The following is a 16,965-nucleotide window of genomic DNA, read 5'->3' as shown; positions in this document are numbered from 1 at the left end:
AGAGGCATGTCATTGTTTTTAAGTGGTGTCACATCACATTGAATTCTGATAAATTACAAGGTTCACCAAAGAAAGAAAATGAGTATTTCATTCTCTTAGAAAAAAGACAGTAAAATGATAAGAACAGACAAAAAAGACATGTACTTGCAGAGAAAAGGCTGAAGAATTAATACAAATCTTCATGAACTCAGTCTTGATCTCAATTTATACAGGTTTTTTAAAATCAAGGCTGTTGAGCCCATTGTATGCAACCAATCCAGAACCAGCCTACAAATAGAATGTAGAAATGAAGCCTGCAAGGAAACAACTGAGGGGCTTAGCAAAAATCTCCCTTATCTCTTCACAGTACATCAGTCATGCAGAGTTTTTCCCACACACATTTAACTGTCACAGGTAAACAGGTTGTTACAGTAGAATATGCAATCTGATAAAAATGATGAACAGCTTTCTTGCCTTTGACCAGACATAAATATAGATACCATAAAGTTCTTATATACTTTACAAAAGACAAAGTCATATTGCAGGTTACATCTTTAACACCAAAAAAACCCCCTCAGAACAGACTCTATCAAAGTTAAAAGGTGAAAAACAAAGTCATCATACAAATGAGAGGCTAAGCTTCAGAAGTAATGAGTTTTACCACAAAGATCTACAGTGGCATACTTCCCACGTGTTGCAAGCATTTTTCCCTTATAATACCTCTACTGAGCACTAGCTAAGCGTATGTTTGTTCCCCATGCCCCACTGGAAAAGCAATCCAAGTAAACACAGACAGTCTTTAACCCAGATATAGTAGACCTTAAAAAGCACAATATTTTCATGCAAAACTTGGCTAACCCTTTCTTAAACAGCTAATTTACTGATATCAGTAAAAGAATAAACAAATTACTGACTCATTTTCTTTTCTGTCTGCATGCCAGCAACACTCCTTTCAGCTTAACACATTTCCTAGCACAGACAGGGCTACAAGAATGTACTTCAAACACTGGACCATTCCTATTTCTTCAAAATATTTCCAGCTAGGTGTGTACTTCTGGCTGAAATGGTTCAACGAGAATCCAAAATTTAATGAAACAGATACAGTAAGGACTGTTTGCTGTGTAATAAGAAATAACAAAACAGTGTAGTAGATGAATAATATTTTATTTCCTTCAGGTAATTTTGAGGCAAGTACAGTTGTACTCTCAAAATCTCGGGGTAAGAAACTACTCAGGTAAACCACTTCTTACGGAAGATGTATCACAGTTACTATTTCAGTATCCCTGCTGGTAGCCGGTTGCCATGTAACTGCTTTTATTTTTATGTCCCTCCCACAGGAGACAGTCCTTCATGAATTCTTTCAGCATATGTTCTTTACACAGGACACAGTCCATCAGGAGTGGACTGCTGCAGTGTGGATCCCCATTGGGCCACAGGTCTGGCCACAAAACCTTCCAGGGGCCTGCTCCAGTATGGGCTCTCTGTGGACTGCAGCACCACTTAGGCCACATCCCTGGGCCCCAGCATGGGGTTTTCCATGGCTGCTCTGTTGTGGCCCTCCATGGTTGGCAGAGGAGCAACCTGTGCCACCATGGTCTTCATGGCGTGCAGGGAAATCTCTACTCCAGCACCTGTAGCATTCTTGTCCCCCTCTATTCTCTCTGGACAGATAGACACTGGTGCCTGCAGGGCTGCTTCACATTTTCTCATTCCCCTCTCACAGCTGCTGCACAGCATTTTTTTACCTCTCCTTAAATCTATTATGCCATGAATATTGCTGATGGGCTCAGCTTTAGCCAGCAGCAGGTCTGCCTTACAGCTGGCTGGATCTTTGTTCAACATGGAGACAGTTCCTGGTACCTTCCCACAGAGGCCACCCCTGCAGCCTTCACTAACAAACCTTACCACTAACCTGCCTAATATATCTTCATAAATTCCTGCTCTGTTTTTTCCCCATGTACATCAACCACATGCAGTTGCTCCATTTGTCTTCCACATTTACTGATCCAACAAACTTCAGCATCAACCTTTGGGACCACATGTTCTGCTCTGCTGGCCTCTGTCACATAGTGTACGTCACTAGGACCAAAATATGTTTCTAAGCCATTTCACTGGAATTAAATTAATTATTCATCCTTTCCACTATACTCAACCTAAGCAAATTATTTACAGTTCATATATTGCTTGCCTGTAAAGTTAGCACAAATGATGTTTCTCATCCCGGGTGAATAGCATGCCTCTCCTGGAAACCTGCTTCCCAGTTACCTGCAACTTAAACAGACCACTCCACTTACACAGTCCTTGACACAACACTTATTAGGACATGGCTTTGTGACTAGGGAATTAATTACAAAATAAAATCGTAATTCCACATTCAAAATCCAGATCAGAGGTAAATTTCCTCCAGTTTAAATAAAACAAATTTCTCCAAACCCAGCTTTGGTTTACCTGACTTTAGTTCCTGTATTTGTAAAATGGGAATTATAACACTTAAATGCACAACAGTAGAACACAAAAGATAATTATTTAGCATACAGCTCAAAACTAGACAAATCTGCATGGTCCGTTATAGTCTTCTATGAATCTTTTCCTAATTTCACAGTGTAAAACATCAGCACATAATAAAAAGAAACACTAGAGGTCAAGAGCAAGCAAAGGAGACAGGAGACAAAAACCCTAGGGAAACCAAAACATAAAAAAGCATACATGAGATGGAAGCAGAGTCAGGTCACCCTGGAAGGAATGTGGACATACTGCCCAAGTGTGCAGAGATGGAATTTGGAAAAGTAAAACCCTCTTGTCCTGAATCTGGTAAGAGACACAAAGGTCAATATGAAGGGCTTCTACATACAAACTGGGAACAAAAACAAAACTAGGGAAAACACAACTGCAACTGCACCAGGGGCATGAAAAAGCCAAGGTACTCAGTGCCTTATTTTCATCTAACTTTACTGGTAATATTTGCCATATCATAGGTCCCTGAAACTGCTGAAAAAATCTGGAGCAAGGAAGGCTTAACCCTCAGTGGAGGAGGATCAGATAGAGAACATCTCAACTAACACAAATTTAACATTTAAGAAAACACCCTGATGGGATGCACTCATGAATTCTAAGGGAAGTTGGCAATGTCATCATGAGGCCACTTAATAGTATGTGAAAGGTCATGATGATCAGGAGATGTCCCTTATAAGAAAAACACTGATCTTGTCTTCAAAAGGGTATTAAAGAAGAGGATCAAGGAAGGCCAGTCAGCTGCACCTTCCTCTCTGGGAATGTGATAAGCAAGTAATTCTGGAAACTGTTTCCAAAAACTACAAGGAAAAAGAACTGATTGGGAGTAGTCAACATGGATTTATAGAAGAAAATAATGCCTGACAGCCTGCTAGCCTTCTATGATACGATAACTGGATTGGTAGATGACAGGAGGGCCGACAGTGTTGTTTATCTTGACTCTAGCAAGGCTTTTGAAACCCTCACAACATCCTGAGAGATCCTGGAAGTAGGAGTTAGATTAATAGACAGTGACTGAGCTGCCTGGATCAAAGCTGACTGAACTGCCTAGATCAAACAGTTGTGATCAGTGGCAGGAAGTCCAGCTGGAGGCCCATCACCAGCAGTGTCCCCCTTAGGGTTAGTATGAAGTCAGCTCTGTTTAGCATTTTCATTACTGACCTGGATAATGGGACAGAGGGCTCCCTCAGCAACTCAGCAAATGATGCAGAACTGACAATAATGTTGACACACCAGATTATTGTGCTGCCATTTACTGGGACCTCCACAGGCTAAGGAAATGGGCTGACAGGAACCTACCAAAGTTCAACAAAATCCTGGAATGGATTAATGCCATGTGCTACACAAGGCTGGAGATTGACCAGCTTGGCAGAAAAGGACCTGTGCCCTTGTACCAAAGACAACCAAAAGCCTTGTGCATTAGGCAGAGGATTGCCAGAAACTGGAAGGAGATAATTCTTCCTCTTTTCTCAGCTCTAGTGAGACACATCTGAAGTGCTGTCCTCAACTATGGGCTTCCCAGTTAAAGAGAGACACTGAAGCAAAGCCAGGGAAGCTTAATGATGATGACTATGGGACTGGAGCATCTAATGTAAGATGAGAAACTTAGAGAGATAGGTGTGAAAATACACCTTATATAATAAATTAATATAATGGTTTAGATTTAATATATATTTTTACTATACTAGGTGAGATACATTTTATCCTACTATTAAATTATAAGTACTTACAGCTCTCCGTAACACTTTACTAGGAAAAAAGACTGTGATATCAAAATAGTAGCATAGTAGTAGAACTGGCAAACCTTTAAGCCTTTCAACATCTGATAGACCAGGAACTGGATTCGATCTTCAGTTAACTTCTCATGCTTCATTATCTTACCCAAGTCGGTTCCCATAAATGGCATGACGAGGTAGCTTAAAACAAAGCAAAACAAAACAAAACAAAAAAAAAGAAAACCAAATAGATTAACTTTGTCATGCAAATTTAAACATAACTGTATGTTATAATTCAATTACAATATTAAGTTATAGATCATTCCATCTACCAAACAATTCCTTCATAATCCTCCTACCCTCCAAGTCCATCCATTTTTATCTGATTGTCTTAAAGAGGTATTTCCCAGTTCTGTCACTGGTTATGGAAATTTGCTAGTTATCAGAACTAGTTTAGAAACTAATCAAAAGCCTCATGATATTTCAAAGACAGCCAGAAAATTAAGACATTCATGCAAGGAAATGTATGTCAGTCAGGATCACCTCATTGAACTAGCAAAATCTGGAGGATAATTTTAGGGTCTCATTTAAAACACAGTGCTTCAATGCTCATCACATACATGTGCATTCTATTGCATATGTTGTATAAAATGCTAGTACAATAGACAATATGGACACATTCTTTTTGGCTCAACAATCAATATGAACACATGCTCCACGTTTTCTGTACTTCATTTCCCACATTTTTCTGTCAGATAGCTTTCTTTGTTAACATATAAATAGACAAGGCTGTTTAGAAAACATAGATACACTAGATGAAATCCAGAACAGTTCTACTAACACAGGAAACCTACATTAAGCCCAAAAGGATTTCTGAGCACTGTTTCTCTAGCAACTCTAATTCACCAGAACTGTAGCAGTAAACAAATGAAACAGTGGACATGTTAAACATCTTGTGTCTGAGACACCACCAAAAGGTCAGGGAGGTGTGGTAGAAACAACCTGTATCAGGTGCTGTTTGGACCACCGACTGGGAAAATAGTCACGGGGCACAATAGACCACAATGCACATAAACTAAAAGATTCAGCAGTACTAGCACTTTTAAACTGATGCTTGAATTTGGCTGGATGTCACTGAGATATGCCATGAAGTAGGGGTAACTTTCAGCCTACCTGATTGGGTAAAGAACTGTCCTACCAATTGAGCAACCTGGGCCTTAGGGAAATCAACCAATATTTGTAAAGTGGATTAGGGAATTCACTAAACTGTCATTTACTAAGGGCTGAAAGAAGTACACATCTTGTAAGACAGGAAACTGGTTCTAATGACAGTCTGAAAGCTCCAGCCCACCAAAGTTGCACATAAAAGTTATATTAAGATGAAACTCAGAAAAAAGTCCATGAAGCAACAATTTTGAAATTCTCTATTTAAAAAGCAATAGCCTTTCTTCCCACACAAGCAACAAAGCTCTGCTCCAAAAAACAAACAACTTGGAACTTACAAGTCATTAAACTTCTCCAGTGTTACATCTGGTGTGAACACATCCAAAATTCCAATGACCTAAAAAGAAAAAAAAACCAAAAGACTGGCTGATTTGACACAATAAAGCCTAAATCACCTAATAAGTGAAAGAATATAATTGAAAACATAGTGAGACATTAGCTACAGGCATAAACATGGCAGAAAGAACACCTAAAGTAATGCCAGGATTTGTTATGTGTTAGATTTTTTAACTTGGACAGCAGCTTTACCTTGTGATAAAAAAAAAATTTAAGAAGTATCTACCGGAACTAGAAGTTCAGAGGCTAATCATTTTATGTAAGAGACAGTATTTTATCACTTGAACTACTAAGTGTTGAAAATAAATCAGAAAAATCAGTCTACAATACAAAGCACTTTTAAGTGCTCTCCATCTAGCTGGGCCTGCTGCTTATCAATGAAGCGCACTTCAAACATCTTCTAATTTCAGTAACAGGGTCATTTAGGCACAACAGACTACAACAGCTTCTTTGAAGTCCAAAGAAGAAACTAGAACTAAACTGTTTTTATTGAGAAAAAATTAGCAAGAACTCTATATCCTTTACTATGGCCTATACCTCAGGTTCTGCAAAGTCATTTTGTCAAACAAAACAGAGAAATCTGAACAGAGAAATAATATTATTGAACAGAGAAATAATAATCTAGTAAATAATCTAGTAAAATGGATTTTCCATCACAGCTTTTCCTATTAGTATGGTTTTTGGGAGAACTATACGAACTGACTAAGTGCATTGCACTAAATATCAATGCTTCTATCAAGCCCATTGAACACCAGGAAATTACATATACAGAACTCAATGCTCAAGAAAGAAGTAGCCGGAATGATCTGAAGCCAGATTTTAGTTTAGATGCTGCTTAATCCAGACAGTGCCCAAATAGCAGAGGCCTTTTAGAGCCTTTCTTTTCTACCTCTGCTGCTAATTCACAAACATTTATGTCTGCTCAGAAGAAGACTCCCAAGCCTCAGAGTGCTTGTGGTGTTTCCCAGGTGCAGGCTGCTATGTCACAGAATCACAAAATTTTCTGAGCTGGAAGGGACCCACAAGGATCATCGAGTACAACTCTTATGTGAATGGCCTGTATGGGGACTGAACCCACAGCTTTGCTGTTTTTAGCAACATGAGGCTGTGCAGGACTTTGCTGGAAGCAAGTTGAAAGACTAAAAAGCTTTGTAACCTTTTCAACCCTATCTTTGTGGCCATACAGACATTAGATCATACATCTGATCATCTGTCATCCAAATCAGAGATCTTAAAAAAAAACCCAGTGAAAATAAAGAGAAGCATGAGCAGGAATAGAGGGGGGAAATGCAAGAAAAGAACACCTTCCTTTATTTGAAGCTTTAAATCCCCAACCATGATGAAATCCTTATTGCACATCTTTTCAGTCTTTCCACATTAAGGGCAGACTACTACAGTTAGCTTGGATATTATCAAAATGTCATCCTGATGAAGATAGAAAAACTAAAAAAGATGGAGGCAGAAAATTACAACTCCCTTTCTCTGTAGCCACATATGTCTTTCAAAAAAAGCCACTAATAATATTTACCTGGGACTGTTATATGAAACTAATTAAAAAAGAATAACTACTATAAAACAATAATTAAGCCCACAGAGGATGTGGTTATTATTTGAAGTAATACCTCTAGTGCTAACATTACAGTAAGAATTTTCTTTTTTATGACAGTTTTACATAAGGTTTTCCTTTTCTCTGTGGAGGTAGTTAGAGAAAGGAGGAGTACAGGATTACAAAGACATACTTTGCAACAGTGGAGCATAACACAGCTCTACTGGCATTCCCTAAGGCAGTGTGTACGCAAATACACACACACACAGAGCATACACAGTCAGAAAGGCTCTCCTCAGATGTGCATATATGAAGAAGGAAGTTAATATTTTAGTAGTAATCTTATTTAATATGCATCTTTCCTTATCAAGCCCCACTTTCTCAAAAGTCTTGCTTGTTTTCCTTAAGCAGATATTTCCATGCCCTCATACACCTATGCAAGAACCCTAACAAAATAAACCCCACCACATCTGAATGTAGCAGTGAAAGACACTGGAACACCATAATGAAAAGAAGGGGCACAGAGGGGAATGAAACAATGTGGCTGCTCTATCACACCCATCTGTGCACCAAGGCATTATCAGGCACCCCTGTGAAACACAGGAGCATGAAGAACATGCTTCCATGCACAACATACCAGCCCCAAAACACCCTAATTAAGTTCATTAACATTCTAATGCATATCCATTCAAGCAAACAGAGTTCCTGGTACTTACTTAATGCTGCATGATGTACATTATTGCTGAGGTAAGGTTGCAAAGTTACAAAGACAAGCCTATCATTGCTGCAAATCCTCTACAGTGAATGAAGCCACCAAGACCAATGCTCAACTCCCAAAAAAAGGAACTTTAAACAATGAACCAGAAAACTCTTTAAATATGCTAAGGATTTCACGATACTTCTCTTGCTTTACAAACCGGATTTTCTAAATCCATCTTAGTGTCCAAAATGGTAAGACATACTAATAGTTAATCAATTTTTAAAAAAAAAGCGAAGGACCATTTCCTTTTCCTCAGTGATCTTTATTTAATAGTTGTGGTTTGGGATTATTTTCCTGTAGTGGAGCAAAGTCATTCATATTTCCATTTAGAACAGAAATTTTTGCAGCTATATTAAGCACAAGGAAATCTGGGACAAAATACATCCTCTGAGGAAGATACAACTTCAGCTACTTGTTCAGGAAAAGGGAAAGAAATGGACAAGGTGTAGTCAACTCCTTCCTTTATAATATGATGGAAAATCCTGTTTCTGTTGAAATCTTTCAATTAAAGACAGTATTTGTAAAGAACTTTATGATGTTCCAGCACTAAAGTAAGCCATCATAAACAACCACAAGAATAATTATTTTTCATAGAGTTGCCCATATGACATGTAACAGAGATATTTGTGAAACCTTCTATAAATGTATTTTTGGTGTTAATCAGCACAATTACTGACACTATCAGAGATGGAAACCCAGTTGAAGAATGAACCTAGTACACTTCGCAATGGCAATGAAATACATCTGAGCAAATCAGCAGCAGTGCAGCCTTTTCAGGGTCTTATTTTTACCCCATTTAACTCTGCCAAGAGGATATTTCTCAAATAAATAAGCCCACAAAGAATGCATCTACTATACATTTGACTGAAAAATGTAAAAAACCTTTTTTTTATTTCTTCAGCCTGCACTGAGGAACTTTTATCTCAAGGACAGGGTGCAATACTGCGTCACTTCCATAGAACTACAGATTGGTTTGGGTTGGAAGTGACCTTCAAGCTCATGTAGATCTAATCCCCTACCATGGGCAGACCAGGCTGCCTGAAGCCCCATCCCATCCAACCCAGCCTTGGACACTTCCAGGGATGAAGCATCCACATCTTCTTTGAACAACCTGTGCCAGTGGCTCATGGCCCTCACAGTAAAGAATTTCTTCCTTATGTCCAATCTAAATCTACCCTCTTTCAGTTTAAACTATCATCCCTTGTCCTGTCACTACATGCAGTCATAAAAAGCTCCTCTCCAGTTCTCTTGTAGCCCCCTTTATGCACTGGAAGGCTGCTCTAAGGTCCCCCGAGAGCCTTCTCTTCTCCAGGCAGAACAACTCCAACCCTCCCAGCCTGTCTTCGTAAGAGATGCTCCATCTTCCTGACGTTCAAACCCACACAACTATCCACCTACTGGTCTAACTTGTTTTCCACAGGTTAGCTTTCACCCAATATATTTACTTTGAAGCCAGTGGGGGGTGGGTAGCAGCATCTGTGTGTGTGTGTCCCCTGACCACACACACCAACTTTATTCTTTGTTACTATTAACAAATAAATAACATGTTCACACTGGTATGGTGGTTTCTGCCCTTCCCTTCTCAACTGCCTTCTTTTCCAAACACTATTTCAACAGCAGAGCACAATGGTGAATAGCTCCTTACCTCTGCCCTCCCCCATCGAAATACTTCGATGTATTGGATTACTTCTATTCAAGGACTGACCTCATTACATTTCTCTAAAAGATAGTTTCTGATGTAAGCAGCAGTACATCATGAAAAGACCTGAATCTAGTATAAATTAATAAGTGACTGTAGGTTATGTCTCTCATACAGTAAGTGCTGCTTTGTCTTGCAGATATTATGCATGAAAACACAATGAAGTTGAGTGGCTTTAGCACTCAGGCTAAACATGCAAGCACATTTCTTAAGAGAAAGCCTTGCTGAACTGCATTATTATGTCACATTAAATTTTCTGCAGGATTAACTTCATGTTCCTGTGCTGTTCTCATCATGGGCACCTGCATCCTTTTATTACACTAAGAATTCTCAATCTTTTTAAAATCTTTACTGTCCATGCTAAGGCTTGTACCACAGTCACCTTTCCTCCTCACAGAGATGAGGGATGTCTGCAAGAACTCCTTCTCTTTTCTCCGGCTAGTCAGCACACTGGCATTCACAAGCCATACCCATCACACCCTTCCTTCAAAGGATTCATATGTAACACTGGACAGATTCAAATCCTGCAGACAGACTCATCTTCATCTTTAGATTGATGGCAATCAAAAGGGAAAGTTTGGGTTTCAGTGCTGCTTTTATTTTCATTTCATGGAATAAGCTCATCAGTCTGCTTTATCAGTACACAAAACTGGGTGTGAATAAATGGCTATAAGCTGAAGCCCAACCTACATCAATCATCCTATTAGTCAAGTTAGGAAAATAGGCAGAAATTACAAGATACCCCATGTTGATTTACTGATTTTTGAATACCAAAATAAAATTACTCCAGTGTCCTGTTAGCTCCCTAGATGTGCTAAGCTTTCATCCTGCAGGATGAAAGCAGACAGGAATGTTTCTCCCTTACAAATTTTTGACAGCAATAAACTGTCCAGTTATAACTGTGTTTTTGCTTTCAGAAAGACCAGTAAGGAGATTTGCCATTTCCAGACAGGAAATATAGGGACTTTAGTGGTATATATGTACCCAAAGAATGTGAATTTTTAGCTGGTGCAGTTCTGCAGGACTTGCTGCAGGAAACTTCTCCTAACACAGTGAGTGATCTCTCATTGATGAAGGTATCACTCATCTACAACTCCCTTGCTGGTCTGATTTTGTACACTGCAGATGCTGTTGCTTTCCACTGCTTATGTCAGCTAAACAAGCTGCAAAAGGTGACAGACTTAAGATTATTCTCAAGCAAGAACACAGTACAACCAACTATTTTCTCTGGAACTAATTCCTTCCCTGGTTGACACTCTGTAAGTAAAAATAAAAAGTTCAACATTTTTTCAAAATAAAAAAGAAAATAGAATTAAAAAGCAGCCAACCTAAAAGTGTATCATCCTCAGAAATGTAACTGTAGAGAGACAGATAATTTGGTGTCTGTTGGATATCCAATTCCTTCCAAAGTGGAAGAAAAACCCCACATGCTTCTCATAATGCAAAACACACACTGGTCTTCAGATGTGGGAATACACCAGAGAATAATTTCCACTCTGAGAAATGAATGAGAGCATAATATAGAGTACCTTTAAATAAATACTGCAGTGGCCTCTTACATACACAGTTTCCAGGAAGGGAAAACATCTGTAGAATATTAACTGACCCAAGAAATGTTTAACGGGCATTTGTCAGAAATTTTACACCAGAAACACATTCAGACTTTAATTGGTAGAACTGCATCAGAATTCCCGTGAGTGCCTGTGTGTACACATAGGTGTATACATATGTACAAACACCACACTTTGATAAAATCCACACTCTGTTCTGACATGAGCCACCAGCATGAGCCATTGCTCTTCTCTTCCTCTCTCCAGTGCCATCTCCCCTTGACAGCTATTCTGCATTCCTGCTTGAAAACTTCTCCTAACAAAGGCTTCCCCTAACCAGGGCTGGACCACTGCAAACAACTCGCACTTGTTTCAACAAAAGCAGGTATCAATGTATCACAGTCCAAACATATAAGAAAATCCACCTTATCTGCTGAAAGAAACTAAAGGTTCTGCATCTCCACTTACTTGTCTGGGTTTCACTCTGCATATACAGACATCTCGTTAACTGCAGAAGAATACAGAAATACTGGAGCTATGCAAATGCTTGAGAGCTAAAGCCAGGGCCAAAGTTAGCAAACTGGCCATAATTTTTGGTATTAAGCCAGAGCCATAATAGGTAAATTTTAAAGGTCCTCATTTCAAATGAACTCAAAATGGACAGAAACACAGAACAGAAGCATCACTACGGGAAAATATTTCCGAAAGGTAAAAAGACTGTTCCTCTGTACAAGATTCAGCAGATAGGAAAAAAATAATCAAGAGCTGTTAAGGCTGCAATGGGATGAATACTACAAACTACCACAACTAAATGAAGGAGAAAAAGAACCCCAAGAAGTGCTTTCTTCATTCTGCCTTAGCTGTATTTATTCCTCATTTCCATACCATGCCCTTCCATATGCCAGCTACTTACGCAGCTACAGAATGATCCAGCAGCTTATCCCACTGGAAACAAATTTTTCTTTTTGGCAATGTCTTAGGAATTGACCTGGGTTAGACTGCTTCTAGACTGCTTTCTGTAGTAGAAACAGCTTATGAAATTTGGGAAATATCCTGTGTCCTCTCAAATGAAAAGGCCTACCAAAAACCAAACAAACAGAATCATACCAGTGCCATTAAAGACTGACTTGACTCTTAACAGACAAGTCTCATCCTCTTCAACCATAGCCTCTGTCCCTTGGGCCTCACACTCCTGTGGATTTGTTTGCAAAGGGTTGATGAAAAGTCCCATGTGACCAAGTCTGCATGGTTTATATAGGAACATTCTTCACTAAATGGTCTATATAGAAATATGCCTCACTACATTTACTTAAGAGACTTTACAGAGAACAAAGGTCTAACGAAAAATGGTATGCCAGCAACCAGTCAACTCCTGAAAATGCCTAGACAAGAAAACTGACCTGTGACTTAGCTTCTCTACAAAGTAAAATACAAATCCAATAAAATTTGGTAGAATTATTCCTATATTTGTTTCTACAGGACTTCTGGTCATCCTACAACCTTTCTACATAAAAAAGATGAGCATATTCCTCAAAGGGGATATAATGGAGGTCATCAAGGGTATTAAGCAGTAGTTCTCCTCCATTTTTCTTCACTGACATGCTTATGAATTATATCACTAGGACACAGGGTTAATGGTATCTTCTGCTATCTTAATGGAGGATCAGAGCTGCTATTTTTAACACAATGTGCCAGACCATTACAATTTCTTCCACCATTCTGAATACAGCATAAGGTTAAATAAACTGTGGTAATGTATGACTGCATGCTTAACACAAAAAATTTCCTGAAAGCTCTGAGGGGTAGAGGTGGTCCATTGAGAGGTAATCATAGTGAAAGAAATAAAACATCACCGTTTCCATAAAAGCCAACATCAAATTCCTCGTGATTACAGAAGTAATTTTGAAACAAAAAACAGGTAAGAGTGAATCGGATGCAATTTTAACTACCAAATAAACCAAATAAGAAAGTTTTTTCCTGTGAGGGTGGTGAGACACTGGAACAGGTTGCCCAGAGAAGTTGCAATGCCCCATCCCTGGAAGTGTTCAAGGTTGGATGGGGTTCTGATTAACCTGGTTTAGTGAAAGGTGTCCCTGCCCACAGCAGAAGGGCTGGAACTAGATGATCTTTCATATTCCTTTCAATGCAAGCCGTTCTGTGGTTCTCTGTTTCTATGAAATATGCAAAAAGCAGCTCTTTGACAGAATGGTCATGTGTCAAAGGGGTGGGGCTGAAAAGCACGAGGAGGAGCAATACTGGTTTAATTTTGTATGGCTGAAGCAGCTAAAGGTGTACCCTTGCGATCAGCTCAGGAAACGAAAATCCTAAAAGGCATTGCTGCTGCTTCTAATTGACCAAGGCCAACACGACTGACAGAAGGGGGTGAGGCTGGGGGCAGACAGGAATTGTCTTGATGGCTGCACTGACATGTCAGTCTCATCACAGATGAGTGGAACAGTCAGCTTCTGCCTCCAATCTCTGCAGGATCATTTATTCAGTCTTACTTTTCTAATGAGTAGATGCCATAAGTAATTTTAAAACTTTTCCTTAGTATATAACCTCTTCTTTCTGAGGCCCAACTGTTTCCTAAGATTGTAAATCATTCTCTTCCTTCATATATATTGATTTGTAACTTATAAAGATTTTGCTTAGGTTCCCCAGTGAGCATTTTCTTCTGGGCACTTCAATTACCAATTGAGCCCACAGTGGAATTCTAGAGTATTATTCTGAAGGGCATACACTGCATAAAAGCTGCTAGGAGTGGAAAATGCTACCTAACAGATTATTCTGGGAAATGGAAGAAAAATAATCTCAAAATTCTGGACACAGTTAAGAGCTTGGCAACTGCATGGGCTGCTCTGCTCCCAAATGTTCAGCAAAGAAAACGCTGAGAGTATTAAGCCCATACACAGAAGTTTCCTGCAAACATTAACTCTTAACCATATGCAGCAGTGGTTATGAGGCAGTTACTTTGAAGTAATCAGACTAAAAGATTTAGATTAAAACAAGCAGACAGCTTCTTAAGCCTACAAAAAGCTCTTTTTCCTTCTGGACCGTCAGGACACACAAATTATTCCTCAAATGAACCTGGCTGGTACTCACAATATTAGTATTATAATGTTAAATGGCAATGACTAGTTATTGTTATTACCACTTTCTCTCATCCTCGCTTTTGATCTCTCAGCTTTTTGTGCAGGTGCTCTGTATGGAGGTATGCTCTAATCTTCCACATCAACTAACATTTTAAACTATGTTCTTATGCATAATCTTAATAACTCCCTCCAAACTTTAAGATTTTTTTATCCAATAAGCATGCTTCATAAACAGCACTTAAAATTACCACTGTGACCCTCCAAGCCCATTCTGGGACACTTCTCACCTGGAATCCACGCTTTGACTCTATAAAAACTGGTTTTGCACAAACTTCTTGTTTTTTTCCTAAACCCCTAATCAGTATTGGGACCATGAATCTTTTTCTCAATCACACTTACAACACTTCTTTCTACAACTGTTCTTCTTTCATGTTACATGGGAATTATGTTCAGAGTTCTATTACCTATTATCTGCTTCACAGTAAAGCAATTTGCTTAGTCATTTATGGACTTTTCCCATTTCCCATTAATATCAACCTGAAAGGTTCAAATGCTTTACGAACCATAAAAGAGAAAGATGCTAAACCCTGCCCAAAGATAGCCATGTGTGCATCTTCATGCAAGTTCAGGAGAATTAAAAAAAAATTAAAAAAATGCTGGAGACCCACCACAGACCTGTGCTCCTGCAACTCACAGGAACACAGTAATGGAGACTGTAATTTCTGGTCTTTAGTCCCTCTCACTATCACTGAGCAAATTACACTGTGGTCCTAACCTTCCCCACCCAATCTTTCCTACATGGAAATTAAGTGGTGCTTCCCACAGGATATTCTAGTTTATGTGAACTGATGTTTGTAGGACAGGCAGACAAAAAAAAAAACAGGCTGAAAGATTCCAGAATTCCATGCAGCTACATATCTGCCTTGTCCAAATCTACATATTTTCTTTGAATCAGAGTGCCTAAGCCGTGGTTTTGAGCTAATGACTCAACTCACGTTTTCATGCTTCATGTGTTTCAGGAGACGCAGCTCTCGGTAAGCTCGTTTGGCAAAGAGTTCAGACTGAAACGGGCGGTACAATTTCTTAATGGCCACTTTGGTACCACTTCTTCCATCGACGGCTGAGCTTTAAGGGAAAAGAAAGAGTCTGGTGAGCAAGGACCGAAGCAGGTGTGCAAAGCCCAGCAGACCCGGCCAGCACTGGGCAGGGGCTGCATCCTGCCCCAAGCTGCGGGCCCACGGGGGGAGATCACCTCCCCACAGCACCTCTGCCAGCAGCCAGCGCATTCCGCTCGTTTAAATGCCTGCCAGACTCTGTGATGAAATGTAGACAAGTATCAAAAGCTTTAAAGAGGAACATCTGCGGAGTGGGAAAAAAGAAAAAACTAAACCAAAAATAAGACAAAAAACCTCCACAAAAGGCCCAAACCCACCACCAACGCAGAGCCAAACCAAGGCGCCCGCCCAAGGGCTGCAACACCCCGGGCTTCAGGGACGCTGCCGATCCCGGGTGCCGCGGGCCGGGCTCGGCAGCGGCAGGCAGGGCTGTCCGGGCAGGGCTGGGCAGAGCTAGGGCAGGGCTGGGGCAGGGCTGGGCAGGGCTGGGCACCGCTTCGAGCTCCGCTCGCTCCAGGGTCGGCTCCCCCGGGCAGAACAGCCCGGCCCGGCGCGGCCAGGTGAACAGCGGGGCCGGCGGCACCGGGCGGGGCCAGCCCGGGTCCGGACAACAACCGGGAAAAGTTAGCAGCGAGCAACAGAGAGCTGGGCCCGGCAGCATCCCCCCGGCCGGGCCCGAGGCCGCCGCCCCCCCCGGCCGCCCCCGGGCCGCCCCCCGCCGCCCCGCTCACCACACGGCTCCGTAGGCGCCGGACCCCACCGGCTGCAGGTCCCGGTAGCGGTCCCGCACTTCCCAGAGGGTCTTGGTGATGTCCTGCCGGTAGAAGCCATTCTTGGGGGAGGACATGGCGCTGCCGACCCCCGCCGGCACGCGCCGACAAAGAGCCCGGGCCGGGGGAGCGGGAGCGGCCAGCGCCGCCGAGCCGGGCTGCGCTGAGGGGCCGGGCCTGAGCGAGCGGCGCCGCCCGCGCCGCGCCGCCCCGCGCTGCGCCTCCCCGCCGGCAGCGCCGCCCGCCGCCCGGCTCCCCGGGGCACCGGGCACCGGGACCTGGCACCGGCACCGGGCACCGGCACCGGGATCAGCACCGGCCCGGCAGCGCCTTCCCTCCCCTCCGGCCCGCGCCCCTGGGGCACTCCTTCGAGGCTGAGGCGCGCAGGGCGCGGTGTCCCTGGGGCGCGGAGCGTTCCCGGCGGGGAGGCAGGGCCGAGGCTCTCGCTGTCCGTGCGAGTCCTTGCAGAGGGACCAAACCCCTCCCGGCAGAATTGTTCTCCCCACGGCGCGACCCCTCCCGCGGGGCCCGTTCTGCGTTTGTGCTCAGGTTCCGATGAGGTGCCGTGGGCTGCTGCATTCGAAGTGTGAAGGAGCACGAGAGCTGGTAGAGCTGGGAGTTCCAAAGTGAGCTTTCATATGGCCTCCGCCCTGACACGAACAGCTGAG

The 16,965-nt window shown here is 41.8% G+C and overlaps 1 protein-coding gene across 1 annotated transcript in view; it reads right to left on the bottom strand.

The window, feature by feature from the left end:
- MAPK12 (mitogen-activated protein kinase 12) overlaps positions 1 to 16,474 on the bottom strand; it is a 30,662-nt gene extending 14,188 nt beyond the window's left edge. The window contains exons 1-4 of the mRNA XM_056482537.1: positions 16,259 to 16,474; positions 15,408 to 15,537; positions 5,708 to 5,766; positions 4,295 to 4,406 (exon numbers count right to left, since the gene is read on the bottom strand). Coding sequence (XP_056338512.1) covers positions 4,295 to 4,406; positions 5,708 to 5,766; positions 15,408 to 15,537; positions 16,259 to 16,374 — 417 coding nt within the window. The 5' untranslated portion in view covers positions 16,375 to 16,474. The remainder of the gene's footprint in view (positions 1 to 4,294; positions 4,407 to 5,707; positions 5,767 to 15,407; positions 15,538 to 16,258) is intronic.
- Between the last annotated feature and the right edge of the window lie 491 nt (positions 16,475 to 16,965).

The sequence above is a fragment of the Oenanthe melanoleuca genome, chromosome 1A (genome assembly GCF_029582105.1).
Source record: "Oenanthe melanoleuca isolate GR-GAL-2019-014 chromosome 1A, OMel1.0, whole genome shotgun sequence".
NCBI classification, from domain to species: Eukaryota; Metazoa; Chordata; class Aves; order Passeriformes; family Muscicapidae; genus Oenanthe; species Oenanthe melanoleuca.
This window is presented reverse-complemented; position numbering and strand designations above follow the sequence as displayed.